This window comes from Excalfactoria chinensis, chromosome 3 (assembly GCF_039878825.1).
Source record: "Excalfactoria chinensis isolate bCotChi1 chromosome 3, bCotChi1.hap2, whole genome shotgun sequence".
NCBI classification, from domain to species: domain Eukaryota; kingdom Metazoa; phylum Chordata; class Aves; order Galliformes; family Phasianidae; genus Excalfactoria; species Excalfactoria chinensis.
The window spans coordinates 66,804,524-66,832,488 of NC_092827.1; the positions used below are offsets into that span (position 1 = coordinate 66,804,524).

At 42.9% G+C, this 27,965-nt stretch overlaps 2 protein-coding genes across 3 annotated transcripts; one reads left to right on the top strand and one right to left on the bottom strand.

Moving 5' to 3' along the window:
- Positions 1–2: 2 nt before the first annotated feature.
- Positions 3–18,958, bottom strand: GNPAT (glyceronephosphate O-acyltransferase). 2 transcript variants are annotated; one of them, XM_072332603.1, is made up of 16 exons: positions 18,557–18,958; positions 15,711–15,899; positions 13,722–13,898; positions 13,366–13,495; positions 9,719–9,846; positions 9,187–9,262; positions 8,161–8,312; positions 7,940–8,070; positions 7,371–7,594; positions 5,254–5,499; positions 4,603–4,682; positions 2,984–3,124; positions 2,160–2,259; positions 1,971–2,064; positions 954–1,015; positions 3–380 (listed from the first exon to the last, which is right to left on the bottom strand). In XM_072332603.1, the coding sequence occupies exons 1-16, from the start codon at positions 18,770–18,772 to the stop codon at positions 337–339; spliced, it is 2,190 nt and encodes a 729-aa protein (XP_072188704.1). In that variant the 5' UTR covers positions 18,773–18,958; the 3' UTR covers positions 3–336. The 2 variants fall into 2 exon arrangements, with proteins under 2 accessions (XP_072188704.1, XP_072188703.1); XM_072332602.1 differs by having other exon boundaries at positions 15,711–15,902.
- Positions 18,767–27,915, top strand: FSAF1 (40S small subunit processome assembly factor 1). The gene is made up of 8 exons (XM_072332607.1): positions 18,767–18,886; positions 18,977–19,266; positions 21,495–21,551; positions 22,651–22,746; positions 22,944–23,030; positions 24,008–24,060; positions 24,697–24,897; positions 25,600–27,915. Exons 1-7 carry the CDS (start codon positions 18,802–18,804, stop codon positions 24,824–24,826), a joined length of 798 nt encoding a protein of 265 aa, XP_072188708.1. The 5' UTR covers positions 18,767–18,801; the 3' UTR covers positions 24,827–24,897; positions 25,600–27,915.
- Positions 27,916–27,965: the final 50 nt, after the last annotated feature.

The following is a 27,965-nucleotide window of genomic DNA, read 5'->3' on the forward strand; positions in this document are numbered from 1 at the left end:
GTGAACAGCGTTAGGTTTAATGTTAAGCCTCCGGATCCCCGCTACAGTCGCACGTCAACGGAATAATTGAAAGCAATCAATCACGTTCCTCGTTACAAGTCTAGAAAACGTATTCGAGCCTCCATTACTGCGCGCTTCTCTTTAAATACATATATATATTAAAAAAAAGAAAATCAATTAAGGAAAAAAAACATCCAACAAAACACAGTGAGAATACAAATCAGCTGCAGCCCTGAGCGGCACAGTCTCACAGTGGCAGCAGGACTTCTGGCTGTGCTGAGGGGCCGCAGCCTCGGTCGGTGCAGCCTTAGCTGGTGCATGGAGGCTGGGCAGCACTCAGAGCCGTGCAGCCATGGGCTTCTGTACAGGTGTCCTGGCATCTGGCAAGGAAAGCAAAAAGCCAACGCTTAGCACAGAAATGCTGTTATAAACCATCCGTTGTTTTCTTTGGCCATCGGGGTTGTGTAATATTTCAGATAGAGAAGATTGGATATCAGGAGTAAGCTCTCAGGAAGAGCATTGAGGGAGGCACTGCAAGGGGATGCCCAGGGAGGTGGTGGTGTCACCGTCCATGGAGGTGCTCAATGTGGATGTGGCACTGAGCAACACGGTTAGTGGGCACGGCGGGGTTGTGTCAGCAGTTACACTTGATGGTCTCAATGGTCTTTTCCAACCATATTGGTCTTTCACTACCTTAGGGAGTCTGTAAGTCTAACAGATGTTCAAAGCTGCAGTCACATACATGGGAAGTGAAGTAGCATTGCAAAACAACACCAAAGAAACCCCCAAAATACTATCGGTATTTCTCTACAGATAAACTTGACAAACTATCAGGGAAAACCAGTTAAGGAACAGCAGGAAATGACACTAGGTCTAGTACATGCTCATTGTCCAAATCCCTGTACAGCTCAAGAAGCCTTTCCAACAAATCCGACGTCACTCAAGTCACTTACCGAACACATCCAGGATCTTATGGATAGCCTCTTGATTTACACTGTAGGAGAATCCATTGGACCTATGGTTCAAAAACAAAACCACGCGACTGTTTCTTCAGTGATTATTCCTTATTTGTGTGGAGATGACTCAAACAATCAGAAATTAATCGTACTTTTCATCCTAGCAGCAAACATTAATTTTTAGGCCTTTTAAACAAATTGTGCTCAAGGATTGTTATGGCTTTCTTTATCCATCTTCATGCTCACATTCCCCATGTCTCTCTTTCCCTGTTTTCATTAGGGATAACTGCAGTAAAAGAACATTTGCTTGTTTGTTTTTGATAATACTATTTTCTGTGACAGCAGCCAAGGCCAAGTAGGGGCTCATAGCCTGGACTCCTCCTAAGGCATACTTTGAAATAGAAGTACCAGCACCACAACGCCGATTGATTTAATAACATGAAATGCACGTCACTATGTTGCTGTGTAACTAGAGCTGGGTTTTAACCTTAGGACTGTAAACTGCAAACTGTATTAAATAACTTCAATACCAAAGCTTTCAGTTAAATTGATTTGAGATTTCAGTGCCAAAAGATCTGTGAAGTATTAGTGTTTCCAATTATTGCTTGCGTTGCCTGATGAGTCTTATTATAAAACACAGAATAATGACTCCTCTGCTAAAAGTAAGCAGGTGTGTTGTTTGCTTATCAAAACCCTGATGGAAACTTTGAAAACCAAAAAGCATGGAAGGGAGAGTCAGAAGAAGCCCAATAGCGGGTTATTAAGTTCTGTTGCTGGAGCCCACAGAGCATTTTCACTCTGAGGGGTGGCATCCTGCTTCCACAACCTGAACAGAAAGGAAGGAGTACCCAGATCTTCACCACAGCTCAGCTACGCCCAAATCAACCTTCAGTTGGATGGTGTTCAAGAAATTGGATGGCTCCTATCCTGCTTAATACTAACAGCTCAGTCATTAAGAATTGCCAGTAAGGCCACGCTTTGTCTTGTATATATCAAAGAGCCGATTTTACTTACATTTTCTTCTTCTTCACGGCACCTAGTTGCACAAGAGCTGCTAAGGCATTTTTTTGCATGTCAGAAGACAGCGCTTCGTAACACTGCGTAGTCCCTACACAAAAAAAGCAGAAACACAATTAAAAGCTTCATCGCTGCCCATTAACAGATTGCACTTGTAGAACAACACTGCCTAACAGCCATACCTACCCTTCTCAAGGAGCTGAAAAACAAAGTTGCGGACTCCAGGTATAAACTGCTTCTCAGTAAAGGCTTCTTTTGTTTCCTTTGACAGGTATCTGAAAATTAACTAACAATTACAAACAAAAGAAAGTGAGCGCTTCCTTGGGATTGCCAATTTGTTTTTAAGTACAAACAAACACGTCCTTATGAAGTAATAGTATTGTTATACTTTGAGAAGTTAGCAGAGGAACGTACAAGGTATTGCTAAATAGCACACCTGAAATTCTTACTACTGTTTAACAAGAGTGAGATATTAAAAGAAGATTCAGTATTACTGTAATAGTTACCTCAGACGTTAATTTAATGCTTCTGTTCTTGCAATCTAAACCAATATAATCTTATTAGAGGGTTATCTGTTTTAGAGATGGGAAAAACCAGGCCAGTCAGTACCAATCAGCCTAAGGCAGACACCGGATCAGTAACTGTTTCGTCATCTGCTAGGTTCATATGTCTGCATTCCTCTCAGCATTACGCTAAGATTTTAGTCTCCTTTATGTATACGTTACTTATCCCAGGAATGCAAGTATTTAGCTATATTAAAATCTTAGGGAAAAGAATTTAAAGAGATGAGAACCTGTCACATGCAAACTTATTTCTGAACCGAGCAGGACAGCCCACAAAAGGAATGAAGTAAGAACTCTCAGTAAGAAAGAGCAATGGAGCCTGCCAGCAGCATGCTCCCTGTGAGGCCATGAAATCAGTTGCTATTTACAGTGCACAAGTATCTCTGCATTTCTAGTTTTCTGACAAAACACAGGATAAAAAGCCCAACTTCCTGAAGAACATCATACCTGATAGCCTTCCACAAATGGCCTGAACATGGCTGACAAGAAAGATACTACAGCACTTCCTTTGTCGGTAGGGTAGATTTCCTGTTGAGTCGTTTGAATTGCATCACATTTTGTGAGAAGAAAACATCCTTCCTCAAAATCCTGTGAGTGAGAAGCACAACTGAGATGTTAGCATCTAAACAAGTGCAGAGAGCTTTATCCAAAAACAAACCAACACACCACAACAAAAACAACAGCATGACACTGTTTATAGTGAGTTGCATCATTAAATGGGGTTATGTCACTTAATGGTAGGGTTCCACTGGGCTCCATTTTAGAGACAGTTCTTTTCAGTGTTTTCATCGATGCAGGAAGGTACACTAAGGAAGCTTAAAACAATACTGAATTGGGTTCTACAGCTGAGATGGGCAACCCTGCAAATACGTACGCGGTGGGGGAATGAGCAGTTGGAAAGCAGCTCTGCAGAAAGGGATCTGGGGGCTCTAGTTGGCAGTAAATAAAACACAAACCAGCAGCATGCCCTAGCAGCCCAAATAGCCTGGGGTGCACCAGGCCCAGCATTGCCAGAGGGTGAGGGGAGGGATTATCCTGCTCTGCTCTGCACTGTGCAGTCTCACCTCAAGTGCAGGTGATATAAAGGATATAAAGGAAGACATAAAACTATTAGGGACTCTCCACAAGATGGCTAAGAAGATGGGGAAAAGTCTAGAGGGCAATACTGGCTTTGTCTCAGTAATGCTGATACAGGAGCAGGGATGGAGTGAAGAAAGCAGTTTTCAAGCAAATATAGTGCAACTAAACGCTACTAGGGACTGATGTTTAAACCAGGCTTTACTTTAAGAACTTCTATCCTAGTGTTCACAATATACTATCCAAATACATGGATTATAAAAGAATGTAAATGCCAGGAATAAAAATGGAAAAGAACTCAACCACGAAACATCAAAGTTATATATATATACATATATATATGTGTAAAATTATATTAGTTGATGTAGTAGCTATATTTTGACTCTTTGCAAGAGCAGCAGTGACTCTCAGCTAGACTCTGCAAGAGCTATGAGGAATCCATGCTACAACCTCAATAAGAATTCCTGTTTTGATTTCGAGCAGATAGAACGTAGCCACTGTGTGAAAGAATCCAATTAGACCAACATTAAGACTCCTTTTTTCCCCTACACTGTCTGATGTATCTTTCATAACTGCAAAAGAACAGAGCAGACCAGACTGCTCTGCACATTTTTAAACCCGTGTTGGAAGACTAGTGGCTTCATGATAAAAAGCCCAACTTCTGCCTCCATTTATTGTAATAGTTCAGAACTGGGCAATTTCAGGTTCTTGTTTTTTCACTGTTGGAGGGAGGAAGGAAGAAGAAAAAAAACGAAAGAACAAACAAATGCAAATGCAACCTGCTGGATTCAGACAATAATTTGCAACTAACCAAATGAATACCTCCGCTCCGACCTTCTTTTTAGTTCTCCCTCTCAGTTACAAACCAAGCTGTTATCTCTGCAGGTATTCATCAGAAAGCACACATTAAGGTGAGATCCAAAATCAGATGCTGCTCTAGCTGGCTGTGCTATGGACTATCATTACTTTTGCATAAGGGATGTTTTTACCTTCAATGAAATACCAGGAAAGAAGATGAACTCATCAGAGAAAACATCTCTCAAGAAGCTGAAGCTGCTGTACACTTCCTCTGAGAAAAAAATATTGAAAAGCACTGTTGTTTAAAAATATAATTGAAAACATGCCATTGAAAAGTCATTTAAACCTTATTTTAGAGGGAATATCTATCTTAGATAAAATTTGGACCTGTCATTCAAAGCACTGCATACGTATACAACTGAAAGCACCACAGTGGAACAGCAAGTACTGAATTCAGTTGTACTTAAAGGAATTAACAAAGCTTCCCAGAGCATGTATTAAATGCCATATAAAACCCAAGCACTCCCAGACACTTAGAAATTCAATTGCATCTGGATTGCAGAATGGTATAAACAAGAATAGGGGGTCATCTCAGCATAACTCTGCTCCCTCAGCAGAATATGCCTACTTTCAAAAGTATAAGGGGTAAACAAACAAGAAAGGCAAGCAAAATACCGCTGTTTCCCCCAATATGTTCACTTTATGCCATGAGACCTTATTCAGAGTCCTGGCATAACTTTCTCAAGTACCTCCCACTATCGGCCACAGGAACCTCCTGCTCCTCTTGCTGATGGCAGAGCAGGGAGCAAAGGCACTGGACTCTCCAAGCTACCCAGACATACCTTTCCTGAAGCTGCGTGTCATTTGCAAGGCAAGTGCCACCAGAGATGGACGCACAAACACATTCAGTAACTGGTTTCTGTAGGTACTACACATGAGGATGACCAGAGCTCGCTTAAAGACTACTTCCCCTACGGCTCCATCTTCTACTCCTTTGTCATTGAGGACCACGTGGCCATTGACGAGGCGCGCAATGTTGGAGTGCAGGGTGAGGCCCGACATAACTGCTTTTTTGGCACACAGATTATCTATCAGGAAAACATAACAGGGAACATACCTCTGTTGAAACTGCCTAAAATGCACCAGTGTTTCATTAAGCTTTATCACAGAGGCCAACTATTACATCATTCAGTTAGAAAAATGCTCTCAGCCTAGGCATTGTATGCAACGGAGAGAATGAATTTCAGATAGTTCTGTAATTAGAACTCTTTAAATTCTTCCACTTTCTATGAAATTCCTTTGTCTCTGGAACAAAGACTCTGAGCCTCCAATTAAAAGGCTAGAACTGTCTGATGGATACATTTATCCACAGAGAAGTAATTCTGCTTTGGCATTTCTAACACTGTAAGTTTTCAATCTGACGAGCAAGTCTTTATCAAGTTCTTCCATTGAATGCAAAGTGTTTGGAAAGCAAAGAAACAACACAAACTGCTAAATGAACACAAAAATACAGTTTACATGATCACAGCAATACAGGCATATCAAAGTCAACACAGTCTTTCACAGAAATATGTATTTATATATTTCAAACTCTTTCCTGCTGGCTTTCATGTAGAACCTACTTGCACCTCGTTTGTTCCTTTGGTTAGTGTGCTCCAGCTTTGCCACCATTTTCACAAGCCTCTCAGTATAAGAAGAACCAGAGGTGTGATCGAGTTATTTTGCAGCTCCCATTTTTAATATAAAATTCATAACATATAAAGAAATGTTCTGCCTGTAAAAACCAGCCAGCATGATAAGAGGAGAAACAGCTGGCTGTCCGGAGACAGAAGAACGGACTGGGTGTATGTTCTTGCTTGTCAAAGTGATGCCTTCAAATTAACCTTTCAAAACATTTATTCTTTCACATTATTGCCATAGAAAAGCCAACCCACACACATAGCAAACCTTGTTTTGACACAAATGAGTACCTAGTGCATGGACAGCCCACTTAATCAAAATCTTCCCAGTTGTTGTCTGTAATGCTTTGCCCATTTTCCATTCCCTGACTACACTGTAACTCTACCAAGGCAAAAGCTTATTTGATGTTGCAAATAAAATGAAATAAATAAGCAAACACGAATGCAGCCTGTTTTTTGCTTTACTGTGCAATCAGATTATAAACTATGTTTTAACATCGCCAGGAAATTCTTCCGTTTATGGTCTGGCAGGATCAGGCTTTGTTTGCCTTCACTACAATGAAGAACCGTGAAAGGAGAAGCGCTATTCTTCCTGAAATGTCAGAGTCCTGTTTTTACTGTGGTCTGCTCATATTTCTCTATCATAATACTGAGAGGGATCCTTGATTATGACTACAGAAGAAAAGATCCATAGTTTAAATATACTGATAGTGGAAAAGGTGAATGCGTTTGCATCACATACTACTTTTATTTGCTGACTTTTTCCACTTACGTCCCGAGGCTCCACATCATCTGTGTTATACCTCATCTCACAGAGAGATGTTTAAAACAACTGCTCCGAAAAGGAAGGAGAAAGTTTGGATCTTTTTATTTCCCCCATTTGTTTGGGCTAGTTCTTTGTCACAGTACCTTCTCTCAGTCAGTGTCATGCCACAAACATAGCATATTACCTCATTTACCCTTGCAGGATTCAGAAAGATACGAGGCAAATCTTGGTGCTTAATATAAACAGCTTACAATTTCCCCCTCATTCCACAATTATGAAAATCACAGTAAAATACCTGCCCAGTCTTGGTCTGTCTTTCAAGGTAGCATATTCTACAGCCCAAGACAAACCCCCTTATACATTAGCATCATTTTTGGGTTATGCTAAAATCCATTTATGACTCAGCACCTATGAAAACAATCTGTAAAGTTGTCACCATACACCGCTTTCAGGAAAATATTATCTATCCTTCATAAACAACAAAAGGAATAGAAATAACACTTCCAATGCATACCAGGCCATTCAATGAATCCTCCAAAAGTCTGAGTTAAGCCTTTGAGCCACACAGTCTTTTCTATTAGAAGCTCAAAATCCATGGCAGGCAAATTCTGGAGCAGAACAGCAGCAACTAGCACCCACGGGCTCAAAACCATGTTTTCTATTTGCAGGAGTTCCATTTTATAAGCTACGTCACTGACAAATTCTTGAATATCTTCACTTGGCTTTTGTGGAAGATGCCTGAAAAAAACACCCAGCAGTACAGTTCAAGGTTAAAAAGCTCCAAGATCTGGAATACAAATCACACTCTTCCTTATTTCTTTTATGTATCACTCCCAGATCCTAACATCTGAAGGGCAGTTCTATCCTCCCCCTAGAACAAAGCAATGGAAGTACCAACTTGTTTCAGAGACAGCCAGTCAGAAGCACGATAACCCTGTGCTCAGACAGAACACCTTCACTGAAGATGACAGTGAGGTGAGAAAAAGTGAAACAGAAGTAAAACAGAGAAGTAATTAATTTTATCATTATTTTGAGGGTTAAATAAATGGTTTCCCATGCATAAACCATAACAACATTCAGTACCTGGGAACTAAATTATATGGGCATAGATTGATTCTCCCAGAAGCCAACGTTCTAAGTGATACCGGCTGGCCAACATAGATATGTATGGTACCAAAATTGTCACTGAGGATTCTTCTGGCCTTTAACAACCCCTAAGAAAATGGAAAGAGTAAAAAGCAAATGTTAGGGCTCCAGGATGCGTATACAACCACTTATGTTCTGTTCTTTAGGAATTTACATACAGATGTAGATTCTTTGGGCTTTGGGACTCCTAGGAGTTCATATGCATAAAGAGATTCTTCTAATATCCTCTCATAGCTGATGCTGATGGGAACAAGGTACGTGTCAAAGACTTCACGTTTAAAAAATGGTTCCATCACAATGCTGAGAAGACCTGCAAGTTACATTTAAAAAAAGAAAAAAGAAAAGGTGAGTCCCTTGTCCTTCTCAAGGAAAGAAGAGCAAGTGCAGTTTAACTTTGAAAAAGATATAGTCACATTTTAGAAACTGCTAATAAGTGTGCAACATTCTCGTCCTCTTTGAGCAAGCAGATGCAGAAGATGCTGTCCAAGCCTTAAAACAGAAGGTGAATGTAAGCAATACGTGCACAAATACGCAGCTATTTGTGCTCTTTTCAGAAGTACTGCCCTGTTCTTCCCCATCTCTTTCTGAGGATTTCCTATGACTTTATATAGAGTTAACCTACAATATTTCTGAGGTGGTAAGGGAATGCCTTTTTTACCAGAAAGAAAAGAGGGAAGAATTATGCAATAAAGTACACAATTGAAGGGAAAACAGAGTGCAAGAGACATGTACTGATCTTCTTTATATAGCTTTGGAACTTTAACTATTCTCCACTACTCACAGACCTCACCAGTTTCCCACTACTTCAACTTCAACACCTCCTCTTGTCTGAAGAACTTAGGAAGAAAATAGAGGCTAATCATAGAATCATAGAATTACCCAGGTTGGAAAAGACCTTGAAGATCATCAAGTCCAACCGCAGCCTAACCAGTAGCCTATCTCTAAAAAAAACCTCTGCTAAATCATATCCCTGAGTACCACATCCAAACGGCTCTTAAACACATCCAGGGATGGCGATTCAACCACCTCCCTGGGGAGCCTATTCCAGTACCTAACCACCCTTTCTGTAAAGAAGTTCTTCCTAATATCCAACCTGAACTTGCCCTGGCGCAACTTAAGGCCATTTCCCCTCGTCCTGTCACTTGTCACTAGTGAGAAGAGACCTGAGTTTTCAACAGACTTACCAAACTTTGGAGTCAGAGTCTTAGCAGTGCGGCTTCTAGTTCCTTCAAGAAAAAACTCAATTGGGGCATAGCCATTCTTCAAAAGTAAAACAAACAAAAAGCCGATCAGAAAAACTAAAACATTTCTTCCTTACTGCCCACAAATAATTTAAGGTATTTAAAACATACGCAGATATCTTTTTTAATGGAAGACATGCCACCCCCAACCTCAGTCATTTCAAATCTGTACTCATCTATTGTATTTGCCAAGCTATGTAGTTTAATTAGCAGAAGTATTTTGTCTGTCATGTGACATGTGTACACAATCCAAAGCAACTGATAAGCACCAATCTGTTAAATGCCCACTGCTGAACTGCAGTAGCAGCACATGCATGCTCCTCACCAGCATTAACTCTAATGTTAAAGGTAAAATGCATTTCTTCCATCAGTGAAGACTTCCAATTTTATGCACAACGTCGTGCTTATTTTACTTGAATCACTGCAATACAGTGTTTCTTAAGCATGCATTTTGAGAGCTCAATAACGTATTTACCCTTAACATAGTTTTTACGTATTCAGCAAAAACTGCCCAATAGAGTCTGTTGCCACCGAAGGAACGTCGCATAAAAAAGGCACCTGCCCTTCGTAGCAGCTCACCAACTATCTTCATTCCTAGGAAATCTGAAATACAATCAAACAGAAATCAAAACCACGCATAGAGAATTTAATAATATCTGCCAGCAGAACCAACTACTTTCTATGATAAACTGATTCAATTACCAGAATAAAAGAGATCTCTCTCAAGGAATCTGTTGTTGCAAATGCTTACAAGACATGACTGGCATGCTATGATATGCTTTCAATTATATATGTGTATATGTGTATGTATGGATGTGTATGTATGGATGTGTATGTATGGATGTGTATGTATGGATGTGTATGTATGGATGTGTATGTATGGATGTGTATGTATGGATGTGTATGTATGGATGTGTATGTATGGATGTGTATGTATGGATGTGTATGTATGGATGTGTATGTATGGATGTGTATGTATGGATGTGTATGTATGGATGTGTATGTATGGATGTGTATGTATGGATGTGTATGTAAGTAAATAGCATTCATATTAATTTATTTTGATAATTCAGACATCCAGATTTCAGCCATAATGAGGGCTATTTTTTTTTCCAAGTTCATTATCTCACTCATCTCTAGAAAGATCAGTTACCACTGAATGCATCTCAGAAGACACAAATTAATCCCAGAAATAAACTAACCAATTACATTACATTACATTATATCGTGTAAGAGTCCAACTCATCATTTGAGAATGGTATCATAAGCCAGACACAATTTTTGATAATTTTCTAGTTTCAAGTAATCCCTCAATGCTTAGCTTGCCAAAACCAGGAAGTGCTTAGCACTAATGAATATTTTGGGGAGGTATTTAAAATGAGCCTACATAGCAGCTGGCCATTTGCTGCTTCAGCCTTCTTGCTACATCAATCAGTAAAACATTTGAGAATGGATATTCAGTCACTAGACATAAAGAAAAAAGATAAAAGGAAATTAGCTACAGGAACCTGGGCAACAACAGCAGCTGTAAGAGCTTCTCCCCTCTTTCCTTTACTCTCCTACTACCCTCCCCCTATCACCACAGTACAGACTCTACCCTCTCTTTACTTCCATCTTCCTACTGCCCAATCAATCCCCCAGCCAGGATGCAGTGGCCATGCCCAACACCTCTCCCCACTGCACACTGCCACACCAGGAACTGGGACTCAAAAGCATCTTTTCATGTGCCTCATGCCCACACTACCTCACCAGCTCTGCACTCTGCTAAAGAGTCTGTCTCCTTTCCTATAGCCCCCTTTTAGACAATGAAAGGCTGCTCTTAGGTCTCCCTGGAGTCCTCTCTTTTCTAGGCTGAACATCCCCAGCTCTCTCAGCTTGTCCTTGTAGGAGAGGTGTTCCATCCCTTGGATCATTTTTGCGGCCCTCCTCTGAAGGTGTCCTAACAGGTCTATGTCTCTCCCCTCCTGAAGACTCCACATCCGGACACAGTACTCCAGGCAAAGTGTCACCAGCACAGAGTAAAGGGGGCTGGATAATCTCATTTGACCTGCTGGCCACATTTCTTTTGATGCAGCCCAGGATGCGGTTGGCCTGGCTCATATTCAGATTGCCATCCACCAGTGCCAAGTCATTTTTGGCAGGGATGTGCTCTACCCTTACATCCTCCAGCTTGTATTGATAGCAGAGGTCGCCACGACCTGGGTGACAGACCTTGCACTTGGATCTGTTGAACCTCAGAGATTCACTTGAGCCCACCGCTCATGTCTTTGTAGGTCTCTCTGAATGGCTTCCTGTCCTTCAGGCCTATTGACTGCACCACACAGGTTGGTGTCATCTGCAAAGTTGCTGAGGGTGCACTCAATCCCACTGCTGATATCACTGACGTAGATGTTAAAGAGCACTGGTCCCAGTACTGACCTCTGATGGACACCACTTGCCACTAATCTCCATCTGGACATTCAAACAATGATCATGACTCTCTGGGTACGATCTCATAACCAGCTCCCCAACCAAACAGCCAACTCATCAAGTCCATATATTCCTAATTTGGAGAGAAGGATGTTATAGGGGATCATGTCTAAGGCCTTACTAAAGTCCTGACAGATGACATCAGTGGCTCTTCCCTTGTGCAATGACACAGTTACACTATCATAAAAAACAAGGTTGGCCAGGCAGGACCTGCCCTTGGTGAAGCCATACTGGTTATCCCATGTCACCTCCCTCTCTTCGCTGTGCCTCAGCATAGCTTCTAGGAGGATCTGTTCCATGATCTTCCCCAGCACAGAGGTGAGGGTGACAGATTGGTAGTTCCTTCTGTCATTCTTTCTACTCATCTTATAAGTGAATGCGACATGGCCTTACTTCCAGACAACAAGATCTTCACCTGACTGCCATGACTTTTCAAACACCATTGTGAGTGGTTTGGCAACTATGTCAGCAAGTTCCCTAAGGACTCTGGGATGCATCTCATCCAGACCCATAGACTTATGGATGCCCAGATTCCTCACATGGTCATAAGCCTGGCCTTCTCTTATGGTTGGAGAGGCATGACTCTCCCAGTTCCCACCTTCAGAATCATCCACTCAACAGTTGTGTGCAGAACAGCTGCAAGTAAAGACTGAAGCAAAAAAGGTTTTGAGTACCTCAGTCTTCTTGCCTGTTGTTACAAGCCTTTCTGTATTGCTCACAAGGTGTACGCCCTCCTGAACCTTCCTTTTCAGGTTGACGTACTCATAGAAGCCTTTCTTATCCTTCTTTGTGCCCCTTGACATATCCTGTTTCAGTTGGACCTGTCCTGACCCCATCTCTACACAGCCTAGCAGCACCACTGGACTCCTCTATGGTTACCTATCTCTTATTCCATTGTGCATTTTCTTCTTGCTCTCCAGTATAACCGGCAGGTCCTAGTTCAGCCATGCCAGTCTCTTGCCTTCCTTTCCAGACTTCCTCCACACTGAGGAAAGTTCTAGTGCCCTAAGGAAAGCTTCCTGAAAGATCTGCCAGCTCTGCTCCTGAGGACAGATTTCCAGGGATTTTTGTTGACTAACTCACTGAAGAGCTGGAAGTTTGCTTTCCTAAAATTAAGCTTCCTGATTTTATTCTTTGCCTGTCCAATATCCCTCGAGAGTGAACTCCATCACTGCAAGGTCACTACAGCTCAGGCAGCCTCCAATCCTGGTGTCACCAATCAGTTTCAAGGAATCAGTCACACCACCAACCAGCAAGAGGTAATTGGCACTTCATATCAGGCTACTGTGACCGCACTTAAAGCTGTATCAAGTGTCACAAAAGGCTCTGTGTACACAGTAACTCTTGGCCAAGCTTTTGTCTGTTTCCAGGCAAAGAAAGCAATAGAGAAGTCTGCCTCACAATGCCTGTCTTTTCCCAGCCTCGGGTCTACACGTGAGGTACTTCTGGTTGAACTTGCTATGAAAAAAAATCACTTTTGATTGGACTCAGCACAGAGGAGGGGGCATGACCATGCAAACATCTAATCCAAAGGTATTTAAACATGGTGTATTTGGAACAGAAATTAAACACAACTATTTATAGCAGCAGCTACCTGATCCCTTGCTACCGGTTCTGTGAATCCTGAAAACACCACTAAAAGAACATACTTGCCTATTCCTGCTGCAATGACAGGCAAAGCCAAGTCATACGTATATAGCAAATAAGACAGCATCAAAAAGTCTACATAGCTTCGGTGACTGGGCAGCAGTACAACTGGGTGCTCTTGAATGGCATGTTGCAACTGAAAAAAGAAATAAGAACAAACAATATTGTTCCAGTAATTGCAGAATTGCTGTTGAAACTTGCAGATACAGATCTTCACATAGCTTAAGAAGAATAGCTCATTTGTTGACTATCGTTTCTTTGTTCAATTCATATCCTTTTCCCTAGAAGTGAAGATTGGAGTCTTTGCCTAAGTACCAGTAGGAAAATACTACAGCTTTTTATTTTTCTTGAACAGTACTCACTCTCTGCATTCCTTCTTCATTCACACAGACTCTCTGGAATAGCTGTTTAAATATTTTGCTCAGAGTAAAGGCAAAAAATCTGACAGCTCCTAATTGCATACTGTGACCCATCTCATCCAGGATTTCCATGGCTTCTTCTTGAATAATATCAGGCGATTCTCCCATTTCTTTTGCTAACTAAAGAGAAATAAAAGAAACAAAAGAACAATCAGATGTTGCCCCCTTCTCCTTGCCCACGCACACTATTCAGTGTGCCACAACAGTTACAGCAGCAGTAATTGTAGAGTTTTATCTGGTAGGCATAGATCTAACCTTACAGAATCTGTTCAGTGTCAAACAGCAAGAGAAAGCCACATTAAAGCTGAGCTGTCAACTGGGGTTGAGAAGTAACTTTTTTTCCTCGAAAACATACTATCTGAATGTTTTAGCCTGTAGCATCTTGAGAGAAAGTTTAAACTCTAAGAATATTTCCTAGATTATTGGTCTGAAGAAGGTTGTGTGCAGTTTTCTTTCATTAGTAGAATGAAACTTAAGCTTGCAGAAATACTCAAGTGGATCTCAGAAGTGCATTTGGGTTGGATTTTAAGACTTAACCAAAGAACTTCATTTCTTACTCTGGCAATGGCTAGCTGAAATGCAAACAAAGCGCTGCCTCTACCAGCTTTGCATATCAATGTGTTTTTTTCCTGTTCTTATGCACATTCCATTTTGAAGTTTTTTTTTAAACCGACATAATAATCAACTCTTCTATTTATATAAGAGTTTATATTCTCTTTTTAAATAGAGAAATATTTAACTGAGAAGTTCATCTTTTGCTGTTACGAAATGAGGAACATGCCTTTTACTGAACATCGGACAGGAAGAAAGAGGAAGAACGACAGAATAAAAAGCTTCCTAAACAGCACGGATCAGTCCAGAGGCCAGCAATGCTTGCAGTAATCTCTTCTCAACTTGGAGCTGAGAAGCAGGCTGCAATGGCAAGACTGCAAGCCTCCTTTAATCACTTCACACTCATCTGAAAAATTTCTATCACAATCATTTTCCATTAGAAAAGCAGCACTTAAGAAGAAAACATCACATGAGCATCTTTCTGAAAAATCCCATATAAAACATTTTCTTTCAGATAACACTTTGATGTTTCCAAATTGAAAGGTTTCAATTTTTTTTGTATTAAACGTTACTTAGCAATTCCTGATGGCAGTAAGACTGAAAGACGTAGGTCATGCTTCAGTTTGTAACCTCATAGCAAGCTTTGATGTATCGTACCTGACACCGACCATTGAAAAATAAAAGTATCATGGTAGCCACTCACTCCGAACTAACCAAAATCTTATACACACATCTGCTAGCCTGGAATTTATTATTATTATATTTTTTAATACTGAAAATAGGTACTTCTGCTAAGTAGTTCCCTTAATCCAGCCGTTTAAATGCAACGCAAACTATGAGTCAGCTGAATATAAAATATTTTATTCAATACAAAGTAGCAGCTGCACTTCATCTTAAAACAAAAACGCGGACACATCTTGGCATTTCTACTCCAAATAACTGTGTGAAATAGAACTTTCATTTTAGGGAATGTAGAGTTTATGATTCCATGATAAAGACATGGTATCCCATAAAATTGCTACAAGACATCCTCAAAGTGTGTCTTTCATAATGCTGCTCTGGGTCAAGGATAGTGGAGAAGGGGGAAAAAAATAGTCAAGCATGTTGGTTAAATTGGAAAGTGAAGTGTTATATAAGCAAAATTAAAACACCGCAATATAAATCAGATGTCTAACAGCTTTACTGGCAACCCTGTGGTAAAACAGTACTTGTCTTTCCTGCCAGAGGAGAATGGCTCTCAAGTTACTGATTTATTGGACTGCCTTTCAAACTACACCTATCACGTTTGGCAAGGCCAGCAATATTTCTTTCTTCATGTTGCCACACAAAGTTTGGCTGTGTTCAATTTAGTTTGTTTTACAGCTCAGTGCTCAGACTCACCTGCTTGATAACATATTGAACCTGCTCCGATTGGAGAACAACACTTTTAATAGCATTTGGCTTGCAAGGTGAGAGTCCTTTATAGATCACAGGTGTATAACATTTCATTGCATATCTCAAGTCACTGGACAATCGTCTTTCCTCCAAGATATCTTCAAATTCATCTCTTTTCTTTGACGTGAGCTCTTTCTGCTGGGAACATACAAATAAAGAATGAGACACCATCTTGAACGATTCGGTGATCTGCGTGGATACAGATTTCTGTGATGTCTGCATTCCATATTCCAAGTGCACAAACAATGCATTGCTTGGAACAATGCTGCAATTAGAGATTTAAAATAAATAAATAAATGGAACCAAAACAAAAGCAACAAACGTTTCCAATTGTAAAGGTCCCCGGATCACCCTATGTCTCATTGCTTAATTCTGTCCAACAGGAAGAGGTTCAGGGAATACTTAGGCTTTAAAGCTAAAATGCCTTGCCTCCAGCCTCTTCATGATTAATAGGTATTAGCAGCTTTGATCTCTACTCTTACAGCTGCACAAAGACAATAACAGGAACAACACTTTGAGAACGCAATCATCAACAAAAGAAAGCAGTATCCCTGCCGCTTTAAGTTGCACCTGGAACCTTGGTGATCTGTTCTGGCTTTCACCGAGCTTGGATACAAAGGTACGGAAAGCACAGCCAGGTAGGAACCAAACAAAAAGCAAAGTACCAGCCATGTGAAGATCAGAATGCAACACAGTGCACAGTACAGTTATGAAGAGAGCTCAGTCCCTGAGTAACCAATGTCACCGCTAAGCAAGAAAGCTACCAGTGCATCCAGAACTAGCTGTAGATCCATCCCACTGCAGATACCTATTTCACAAAACTCTTCTTCCCAGGATAGCAGGCATGGTCTGTGCTGAAGAGGGATGTCTCCTCTTATCTCCGTAACAGCACAGTCCATGTGAATGATCCTTCAGTCTTTCTAGAGCTCAAATTTTATCCTTCCAAACTTCAAAATAGCAGCAGTAGTCACCAGACAATCAACGCTCGGTGAAACACAGGTATAAAGGTAGCAGTTACGATTAAGAATATTTATTAGCAAAAGATGCTAAAACAAAAAAAAGGGGGGGAAAAAAAGTGAGGGATGTAAGGCAAAAAACTTCCTGGGCTGTTACAGTGACCTTCCCTGACCCCAAAATGAAGTCCTGGCTGGCAAACATCCACCAGAAATGGATAAGCAAAACACGCAGCAGCAGCAGCAGCCACGTTTTCAGCCCTGGGAGAGGGAGTCAGCTTTCGCTGTGTGCTCAGTGTAGCTACATCAGCAACACTATCAAAAGCAGCTGACATTTGGAGTGAGCAGGGAGCACCATTTGGAACAATGAAACAAAATACCACAAATCGTGCATATCTCCACTTCAGAACCACCAAAATAATAATAATAATAATAAAATAATAGAAGAGAAAAAAGAGAAAAAAAGTCCTTCAAAACTTCAAGCGAATCAAGAGCCAATTTCATTTTATCAGAGAACACAAACCCCTCCTATAAATGCCTGATGTTGTTATATTCTTTCCCCTCTGCTATAGCCAGGTTTGGGTACCATCCTTTACTACACCAGTGTAGCAGAGCTGTCCCACAGTAACTGCAGAACCACTCTCCACACAGACCCTCTATAAAATCATAGTGTTAAACTCAGACATGCTATGTTAAATGTAGGCCCGCATCCATTTAAAAGCTTTCTCATCTATTTTTTCCTATTTAGTTTAGTATTAAACTTTCTTCTTCCACAGCTTTCACCTAGCTGGTGTCACACAAGCACCGTGGAAGTCATAAACTGACAAGGAGTCTGGAGATAGTTTGTGTCAGTCATCTGTGGCCTTGGTACCTAGTAGCAACTTTTCCAAATACAAATAAAGCAGAAAAATAAAACCACTTTTGGAAGAAAATAGAAGAGAAAGGACAAGGGAAAGGAAAAGGACCCAGAACTCAGCTCTGGTAGCATCAGCCACACCAGTGGCAGCTGTTCTGCTGCGGCCATTAATGCCAGAGCATGACATGGATAACAGGGGCTGTACAAAGCCACAGCTGATGGAGAAGTCACCTATCTGCCACATCCGTTGATTTCCCATTTCCAGATTTGATCTACAACTGCTGTCCTTCCACGCATTCACGTCCCAACCTGACGTGGCACGGAGGGAACCAAAACAAATCCTTCTCTGCTGCTTGGATACACCTGCGGGCTGGCAGAGACACGCTTAGAGGACATGCAGCTGAGAACCCTGGAATCAGAGAGCTCATTTCGGTAGGTGGTTACCGCCACACGGCTGAAGCGCGGAGCAGGATGCCGCAGCTCTCCACGATCCCCAGAACACAACAGGAGCGCGTTCGGGTGCAGCTGGGACAGCGGCACAACGCCAGGGAGATACGGCAGTGCCGGTCAGGAACCCGAGCTGGAACTACAAGCCATATCCCTCTTTTCCAACCCTTCGCCCCAACTCTAGTGAGAGGACAGATTTAACACCCAAATCTCCTCAGAGAAAAGCAGGGACAGCGAGCTCGCTTCAGTGACACAACGCGAGACAGCCCGCTCTGCCAAATCCGTCTTCGTGACAGCTCTCTAACAGCCAGTCCAGCCGAGAACTCGCCGACAGCGGCACGCTGCGGCACCCGCCGCCCAAACGCTCCGACAGCCGAGGACAGAGAGATCGGGCAGCTCCCGAGCCCGGGGACAGCCGCGGCCCTTCCCTCCCGCCCTGCCCGGCACCCGCTGCCCGCCCGCAGGCCCCACCCGAGCCCCGCTTCAGCGCGAACGCGGCCCGCGCAGGCAGCGGCCCCTCTCCCCGCGCCGCCTACCGAGAACATGGGCGTCCCTCGCCGCGCCCGCCCGGCCGCCGCCGCCACCGCCGCCGCCATGGCTCTGCGAGCGCCGCCGCGCCGCCCCGCGCCCCGCTCGGCCGCCCTACCCCCTCGCTGCGGCGCCCATGGTCCCGCGCCGCCCCGGCCCGGCTGCCCGGCGCGCTGAGGCGGGCACGGGGGAGGGCGGGGGCATCGCGCCGTGGGCGGCGCCATCTTAGGGGCGACGGGAGCCGCCCGGGCCCATGCGGCCTTCCGCTCTGCGCGCCATGGGGTCGCCGGAGCCTTGTCGGCGGCTGGAGGCGGTGCTCGGCGCTCTCTACGACTTGGGTGGGTGAGCGGGGCCGAAAGGAGGGCTGCGGGAGGGAGGGCCGCTCACTGCCAATCCAAGTTGACCCGCGCACGTGTTCTGCCGCGCAGGTGACGAGCCCAGCGTCCGGGGCGCGACGGGGGACGGAGAGGCTGGCGAGGCGGAGGAGGAGAGCCGGGAAGCGCAGCCCACAGCCCCGAGCGATGCCGGCGGGGCGGAGGGAGAGCGGCGCAGCGCCCGCGGCTTCTTCGGGGGGCTGCGAGAGGAGATGCGCCGTACCGCCCCGCCGCCGTCCGCCGCCGCGCCGCCCCCCGCCCAGGTGGAGGTGGTGGTGTTCCGCGCGAGGAAGAGGAAGGCGCGGCCCGGCCCCGCTCCGGCTGCACCTGGCGGCGGCACCCAGGTAGGGCCGGGGGGAACCTCTGGGCTGGGAGCTCCGTCCCAGAACTGCCTTCCTGTGTTGGTGCTGCTGCAAAGCGAAAAAGCCTCAGCTAGCGACCAAATGGGCTGCCCTCGGTTAGACAAGAGCATGGGTAGAAGTTCTTTAAAACTTCTAAAACGGGGTGTTGTTTTCTTTGTTTTGTTTTTCCTTAAAGTCACACCATAGACTTTAAATTGAGGGACTGGGATGCACCTTTCTGGGTACAGCAGAAGGCAAGCAAGATTCCTAGGTGCTTGTCTGGTTTTGTTGTCTCTGCCCTCTACCACCATAACACAGTAACTCCTGCTCCAAGCATCTCCCCTCCCTCCACCAGTGCAAGTGACTGTAAGTCCCAGATTCTTCCCTGGATTCCTAGTGTCAGGCAGCCCTGCTGGCAGGTTGAAACAGGTGTGAATGCAGTCTGACAGGTAATGGTTGTGCCAGAGGAGGTTCAGGTCAGATATTAGGAAAAAATTCTACTCAGAAAGAGCAGTGAGGCACTTGGAAGGGGCTGACCAGCAAGGTGGTAGAATCGCCACCCTTAAAGATGTCGAGGAAATGTGTGGCACTGAGGGATATGGTTAGGGGGCATGGTGGGCGTAGGTTACTGGTTGGGTTAGACTGTCTTATTGGCCTTTTTTGACATTTAGGATTCTATGACCAAAGGCTTTTTCTTCTGATTTCAAAAGATCTCTGCTTCAGTATTATGTGTTGGAAATAGAAAAGTAAATCCCAGCAACATAAACAAACCCATGCATAGAGCTGCCAATACAGCATGAAGCATAAGCTCCCAGCTTGCCAGTGGCTATGCTTTTACATAAACGTGTTTATTGCTTCAAGTCAAAGGCAAGGCTTTGCCTCTAGCAGTGTCCCACAAATAAAACAGGGAGAAAAGCCTCTCAGCTGTTCCTCTGCCTCAGTGTTTCATGTGTTGCCCTCACCTTGAGGACAGGTAGGTGTGTGGGGCCTGCAGGCCACTAAGAAGCAAGGAGCACCTCAGGGGGCCGGCGCCATGTATCTTATGGAGGGAGTGTCTTGTAGGCCTTAGGTCTCAGGCTCTGGTTGATCTGTGGGCACCCAGTGTCCTCGTGCTACCAAAAACCAAGGCATGAAGAAAAAAGTGATCTTGAAAGTCTTTTCCTACCTGAGCAATTTTATGATTCTGTGGGCCTGGCTGGAAGCTGCCATGCTTTCCACAGTGGGCAGAGGTTTACCATGGGTCAACACTGTAGTCTTTCTTTGTCTGTTTGCCTTAATTTGTGTTTATAGCCATAACATCAGAAGCCAGTTCTAAAATAAGTTCTGGTGTGCACTCAGTGAGGCTATAAGAGCTTTACATGGGATTGGGGATCTCCAGAGAGTGAACTGAGTAGTTGGTTGGACCCATAGACTTTTTTTTGTGCTTTTTCCAGTATGATTTCCTCCAAAAACTGTTCTAAATTTTTATTTTCTTATGCTTTTGTTTGTTTGTTTTTCTACCTGTAAAAGCTGCTGTTAGGCCTGTTAATAAAATGCTCTGAAGACAACCGGTTTTCACTGCGATATAAACTGCCAGACTACATGCAGCTTTGCAGAGCTAGAAGACATCTGGCCTTGGTGAGTGCAGAGGGAAGCTGTGCTCTGATGCAGCCTGAGCTGATGGCTTGATGTGGCTAAATGCTCCAGAGAGCAAAAGGAGCTTGTTCTTAGTGTTGCCACCAGCTATCAGTACGCACTGTTACCTCTGGTCTCTCCTAGTCCAAAGCAAAATAACTTCAGGTTCACATTGTATCCTGCTTTAGGTACAGGTTTTGATGCACTTTACAAAAAAAGTCATTTAAACTTGAAATTATAAGAATTAATTGAATGTATTATTTTGTCTAGGATTTTTTTTGTCCTGAATTATGGAACTCTTGGAAAACATTAGCTGAAAGTGTAGGCAATGAAGTTCAGGACAAAGTTATATATGCTCTGTGATAGAATGGCACACTGTAAACTTTGCAAGGCTGTTCCAATACGACCTTATAATATCTTCATATTTAAAATGCTGCTGAGACCTTCTTTCCTTGATTTATTAAAAGAGAAAGCTGGAAAAAGTTATATCTGGAAGGTTTCATACTTTTCCTTACCACCCATTTTAGCATTTCACTGCTTTCTAAAGAGCTGTTATAGTCAGCTCTCAAATTGGTTTTACTTACTATATTCAATGAAATGTTTTGTTTTGTTCACAGACCACAACGATAGTTGAAAAGAAAAATGTGAACAAGCAAGAATTTAACTTTGAAAAAGTAAGTCACTAGCGGCTACCTGATCTCAGTGCTTCATTGTGCACACGTGTGTGTATCGGTATGATTGGGAAAGCTGCAGTTGAACCACTGAGAAGCAGTGCTAGAAAAGTTATGATTTGCAGGTGAGGATTTATTAATATGTAATCTTAGCCACGTGCTGTGCTGGAGGAGGAGTGTGTTAGAGAGGCATGTTATGGCTCTGCGGCCTTTCTTTCTGATCTTTCACTGATAAATTGAGGAAGTTCCCTGTATGTTAGTTGTGTAAAGCTATGTGAGTACCTATAATGTACTGCATATGGTGTTTTAGGCCTGTAGTGTTAGTTATAAATTTCTAATCTCATATGGGGAAATAAAAGAAACATCTGGCATCCAGTTCTGACACATTAAATTACCTTTTACTATTTGTCTTTTTGTTCTAACATTTGGTTCTCTAAGTGTAATTAGCACTGACCTCCTTAGCTGCAGATTTGTTTGCAGATTTGTACACGTTGTGTTGTGTGCCTGATCTCTGCTTGAGGTCCTGTAGTGATCCAGTGAGGTCTTCCAGTGGAGATGCAGTGCAGAGTGCTGTGTACTGCTGGAAGCAGTGGGGATTTAACTACTGCCTCTTAAAAGGGTTCTGAATTCAACACTGGTTTTGTCAAAGTGTTCTTGTATAGTATGAACTATGTGTGTAGATAAAGCACTTCACCATCTGCCTGTCTGTGTTTTTCACCAGTTCAGGTTTCTACAGACAAGGAATTGGAGTGCTCTGTAAATGCCAGGTGCTGTGGGTAGCATGTCTCGTTGCTCTGGTCCGTACAGCACAACACAACTCACTTCTCTGCAAAATGCATCCTTCCCACGTATCCAGTTTTATGTGAAATGAGGAGAAACAGTTACTGACCCTGTTAGTCCTTACTGTCCAGAGATCAGATGAACAGTGCTCAACTGTTCTGCAGTATAGTACAGAACTCAATGTGTATTATTTTATAGCCTACTGAATTCAGATATTAGCTAAGGTGTCTCCGGGAGTACGACTTCATTGTGGTCTGTCAAGTGTCATTTTACAACAGACTGGACAATTACCAAATGCTTGCAATTTTCTGTGATGTTTTAGGCTCGTTTGGAAGTGCACAGGTTTGGAATCACTGGCTATGAGAAGCAGGAGCAGCGTATATGGGAACGGGAACGTGCAATCATGCTGGGAGCCAAGGTAATTCTTGCTTGCTTTGTGTTGGGAGGTGACCCAACTGTTGTAATGTGGGGAAAGTGTAAGAAACACTGTGGGGTTTTGGCACCACTTGTTTAAAACACAAGATCCCGTCCATATATTCCAAGTAATTTCCATGCAAGCGTGTGAATATTTTTTTGAAACATCAGCAGAGGTATCACTCCCCGTCTTTATTGCAGCCTCCCAAAAAGGAACACATCAACTACAAGAAATACCAAGAGAAAATGAAGGCGAAGAAAACAACAGAGGATGAAGATAAGGGACAGGTCTGTGTGCCATTTTGTCGATAAAAAGCCAGCATGTAAGATCTAGCCCAAGAGCCTGACAGATAATGCCTCAGGCACAGGAGGAGTGCCTGAGTTTGACACCTGCTGCTCCCATGAAGTGAGCTCCTGACTCCAGCACTACTCATCTCACCAGTCAGAGCTTGTCGTACGTGGTATGAAGGGTGCAGAATTCAACCTGTGCTGTGGTGGGTTTCAGTACCATATCCTTGGAGGATGGTAGGTTGATGATGCAAAATAAGCAATTCTCGTGTTTTTTTTCCATGCCTCCCAAGGGGGGAAAAAGTCTCTAATTAATGATTGTTGCATGTTGTCTAACCATAGGCAGCCAGGTGTTCAGCTGGTTTTATATCAGCACAATTACATCAAGGATCTTGCTCATTATTTAAAGCAAGGGTGAGGTTTGTGTTGCATCCATCCTCTAGCATGGTCCATCTGGCCCTAAGCCAGTTCTCTGCCTGTGTTTAGGTGGGAGCAGGCTGCCAGGCAGGTTTCTGCTCCACCAACTTGTCTTTTGCCACCTTCTTTTCCAGGGGACCTATTTCTCCTCTGTCACATGGCTTAAAGCATACCTAGCGTATGACCAAACACAAGCAAACCCTGTCATTTGATAGTGTGCTCAGTCAGGCAGCTGGGTGTACTTGCCTACTGCTGAGTAGATCTTCTGACCCAAGGAGCTATCACGTACCCCTCGTGTAGCTGGATTTGTGTGCCCTTACGTGGCAGGGGCAGCATTTTGGTCGTGGGTGGACTGTACTTTCCACAGGGTGACAGGAAGAGCTCTGGGCATGCTGCTCTGTAAGATATTGCATCGTTTATCCTATCATAAGGTATCCCAACCTGTTTTCATGCATCTTGTTCTGTGAAGCAAAAACAACTGGATATTGAGAGTGTGTGTGTGTGGGGCCAAAAAAAAAAGCCTGTTCCTTTGCCATTAAAGTAGGTATCCTTAAACACAGGTACATAAAGGTGATTCTCTGAAGAAGAAGAAGAAGAAAGTCTTGAAGGAGAGGTGAGACATTTTTAATGCAGTTACATCTCTTTGGTATAGCCTTGCTGGTGTATTATCCCTATGTAACTATGCACAATCTAATACCACAAGTTATATGTGAATTTCAAAAACTGCAGTACTCTTGTTACAAAATGGTGACTCTGTTATTTGTTTAGCGGTCTCAGAGGCTTTGGTTGTGCAGCTTAAGTGAAAACACGTCAGTTCTTCACTGGCATGTTTAAGATGGCAGCTAAGATGGACGGAAATCCCTGTGTGGGGACACAGGATGTGACATTTACTCAGAGCATTTGCCCTGAGAAGCAACTTTTGCAAAACATCAAGATGCAGCAGATAGAGGCTTGAGAAGTACAGTGACATTCTTAATTATAGTGTAGCAGGCTTGTTGAAATGTGAGACTCTTTATCTGAAAATCTTTGTTTTCAAACGTTTGTTTTAAATGTAGTCCATTCTGTAATGTGCTTCAAGTTTTGACCAGTAACACAGGTAATGAATGTTCTGGGGTCAATATATGCTGTAATTTGGTATTGCATAACATGAATGCGGACTGCGTAAATAGGTGATAGTTTTCGATGTATTGAATGTTTTAATGAGTTTCTGGTGTTTCTCATGATTCATTTTCCCTTGCTGCTATTTCAGGAAGACCAAAAGGAAGAGATCGGTGCCTAGCATTTGGCCTGCAGGACAAGTTGGAAAATTCAGAGATGGGACCTTGATTCTACAAAGCAGTGACATAAAGAAAATTAAATCAACTAAAGTTATCAAATGAACTTACGATACCAAATGAAATGGACAAAAAGCATTAAGACAGAACTCTTGTTGCCACCAGAAGAGACTTAGGTAACCCCTTGCCCTGCCACCATGTCCTAATTCATTTACCTTATTTTTTGTTGCAGGGTTTTCTATCTCCTATTTGTTCTTGGGGGGATGTGACAATTTACCATTTTATAAATAAAAGGTAGACTTTTTAGTAATTAAGAAGGTTATGTGGGCTGCTTTTATATGTGCTAAGGAAAGTGTTTCACTTTCTAGAATTAGCTTATTGGTGCTAGCTGAAAAATTAATCCACCCGCTAGTGAATTATGTATTAAAACTAATATGTATAACTCTTTGCTTTCATCTGGAAGAAATATGGCAGAAGCCGTAGCTTATTTGCTTTGAACCTGAAGTAGGTGTTCTTAAAGACACATCAGGCATACATCTGTTTCTGTGTTTATGTGAGTTGTAAGTGGAGAGTGGAACTACAAAACAGTTTTCATGCCCAGCAAAGCATGAAAGGTTGTAAGGTTTCAGAATTATCTTCTCAAGAGTGAAAAATGAGATTCTTCTGAAGTTTAGTCCCAGGTAATTGTTAGAGGCTGAACCTGTATAGCCACAGAAAATGCCACATAAGCAGTTTCAGATGATTGTTTTGGGGGTGGTAGTGATGTAAGATGGTATACAAAAATAGGCAGTGTTCAAGGTCTGAGCTGAATACCAGATGAGGCACAGACATCCGATAGCTACACATTGTTCATGGTTAACTTGTTTGCCATTAAACAGTTAACCTAACTGATAGAAACAGAGGAAAGAAGAATCATGGGATCGTAGGGGGTTGGAAGGGCCCTCCAGAGATCATTAAGTCCAACCCCCCTGCCAAAGCAGGTTCCCTACACCAGGTCACACAGGTAGGCATTCAGGTGGGTCTTGAATATCTCCAGAGGAAACTCCACAACCCCCTGGGCAGCCTGTTCCAGTGCTCTGTCACCCTCACTGTACAGAAATTCTTGCACACGTCCATGTGGAACTTCCTGTGCTCCAGTTTCTGGCCGTTTCTCCTTGTCCTGTCTCCACACACTGCTGAAAAGAGTCTGGCCTCGCCACTTTCCCCTGCACATCATAGATGTTTGTAGACCTGGATCAGATCTTCTCTCAGTCTTCATGCTTTGTTTGTTATATTTAAGGTTATTGAGCAGCTGTGGCAGTGAAGCAGATAGATATGAGAAGGAAAATAGCCCTTAATAGAAACGCTTCTTTTAGGTGTACAGATAAAATTCAACTTACCCATGAGGATTTGGGAAACATGCTTCCTAGGTGCCTCATGGAAACCTGAATAAGCTGTTATTTAACCTCAGTGATCAGTGAGGTCTGAGCCAGCTTGCAACTAGCAATGAGAACAGCAACACCAGAAGCTGCTCCCATCCCAGCACAGGATGGGATACATTCCCACATGGTCTTTCCCCTATACCTTTCACCTTTCAAGTCTTGGAGAAGCACTGTGCTAATATGGAGGACTCAAAGGGAGGGAGCCCAGAAGGAAAACAGAGTCAGGTAAAAAGAGGAAGGGAGTGTTTCTGCATGCTCTTCCCACATGGCTCTAGAGCTGGATTGCTAAACGCTGTTATCACACTTTGTGATTGCTTAATCGGTATTGGTTGCAAATTCACACTGGAATTAACAATCCTATCTAGTTACTGAATATGCAGACTTAAGAAATGTCAAATCATGATTGCATGTGAGGGTGTAATCACCAAGCCTGATTGAGTAGAGAGCATCAGGACTTGCTGAGGCAAGAGATGGGCTTTGGATGTTATGGAATAACCTGTATCTTTTAATTCCTAGTTGATCCTTAAGCTTGGTGTTTGTTTATTTTTAATACCCACTTCTACATGAAGTTATCTTCATCTGGCTTTGGGTATTACGTGTCGTGGGAGTTTGTGTCCTCACTCAGCCTTAGGTAATTTAAAGGGTTAAGTTCTCTTCCCACCTCCACGACTCCCAAATGTTTTTAGCTGTTAAACTTGGTCCAAATGGAGTGTCTGAAGTTTGCAGTCCTGGTGTCAAGTTTTCCAAGAACAGAAGAAGAGCTGAAGAGTTGAACTAAATTCAGTTCTTAAAAAAAGAAGATGAAAATTGAAATGCTAAAGCCGACAGTGAAACAATAAGCTTGGAAATATTAAAAGCTTATTCAAGAAGTTACGGTTTCTCACACCTGTAATGTTGGTATGTATGCTCTTCTGTTACGTGGTGCTGTTTCTTTTTAACATCGAATCATTGAGGTGATTTCAGTTGGCCATACTACATACCTGCATGATCATGTTCTCAGGAAAATATGGTAGCTTTAGTCCGGTTTCGTAACCGGACACATTAATAAAAACTATAATGACTGCAATTTAGCTAACAACTGTTGAGAAACATTTATGCACTTACTGTTTCTCTGGACTATGAATGTGTTATTAATTAACAAAGTATGAAAATGCGTGTTCAATCAGCAAACAGTTGTTCTGGAGACATATGCTGATGCGTGAAACCAGTATTGACTGAATAACTGATTCATTAGAGGTAAGGGAGAGCAGGGACCATTTATTTTTTTGCCTCCTATCTGCAGTCAAGTAGCAGAATGAGGGGGAAAAGGAGATATCTTTGCATGTTTCCTCTCTGCGCTTTCTCATGCCTCTTACTGTGATAAGCTTTATTACTGTTTCTCCATATGCTGAAGCCACTGCGTTGTGTTTTTTTCCTCCCAGTAAAAGTCTGTGCAGTGAAGGAGTTGATGCCAAGTTGTCTCTTGCTTAAAAACACCCTATCACCATGATGGATGATGTTTTCATGTTCTTATCTTTGCTTACTGCCAATCGTTTGGTTTGGATGGGCCTCTGTTCTTTCCCTAGCACTGCTCCCAGTGTGTCACTGTACTTTCTTCTTCATTAACAGGCATTCATTGGGTAGCTTAGCTTAAGCGTGCTTTTTTGGAGCAGTGCTCAGTCCCTCTCAAGGCATCTGCTTGATGATGGTGTGCAGCATCAGCGGTGCATGTAATTTTAAACTGTTACAGAGCTTTACCTTTCCTGCCTTGTATGCTCACCTGGTGGTCTTTCCAATCAGATTCTTCTGTCTTCTGGTGCCAGCATTATTTTTTGAGCTCTGAT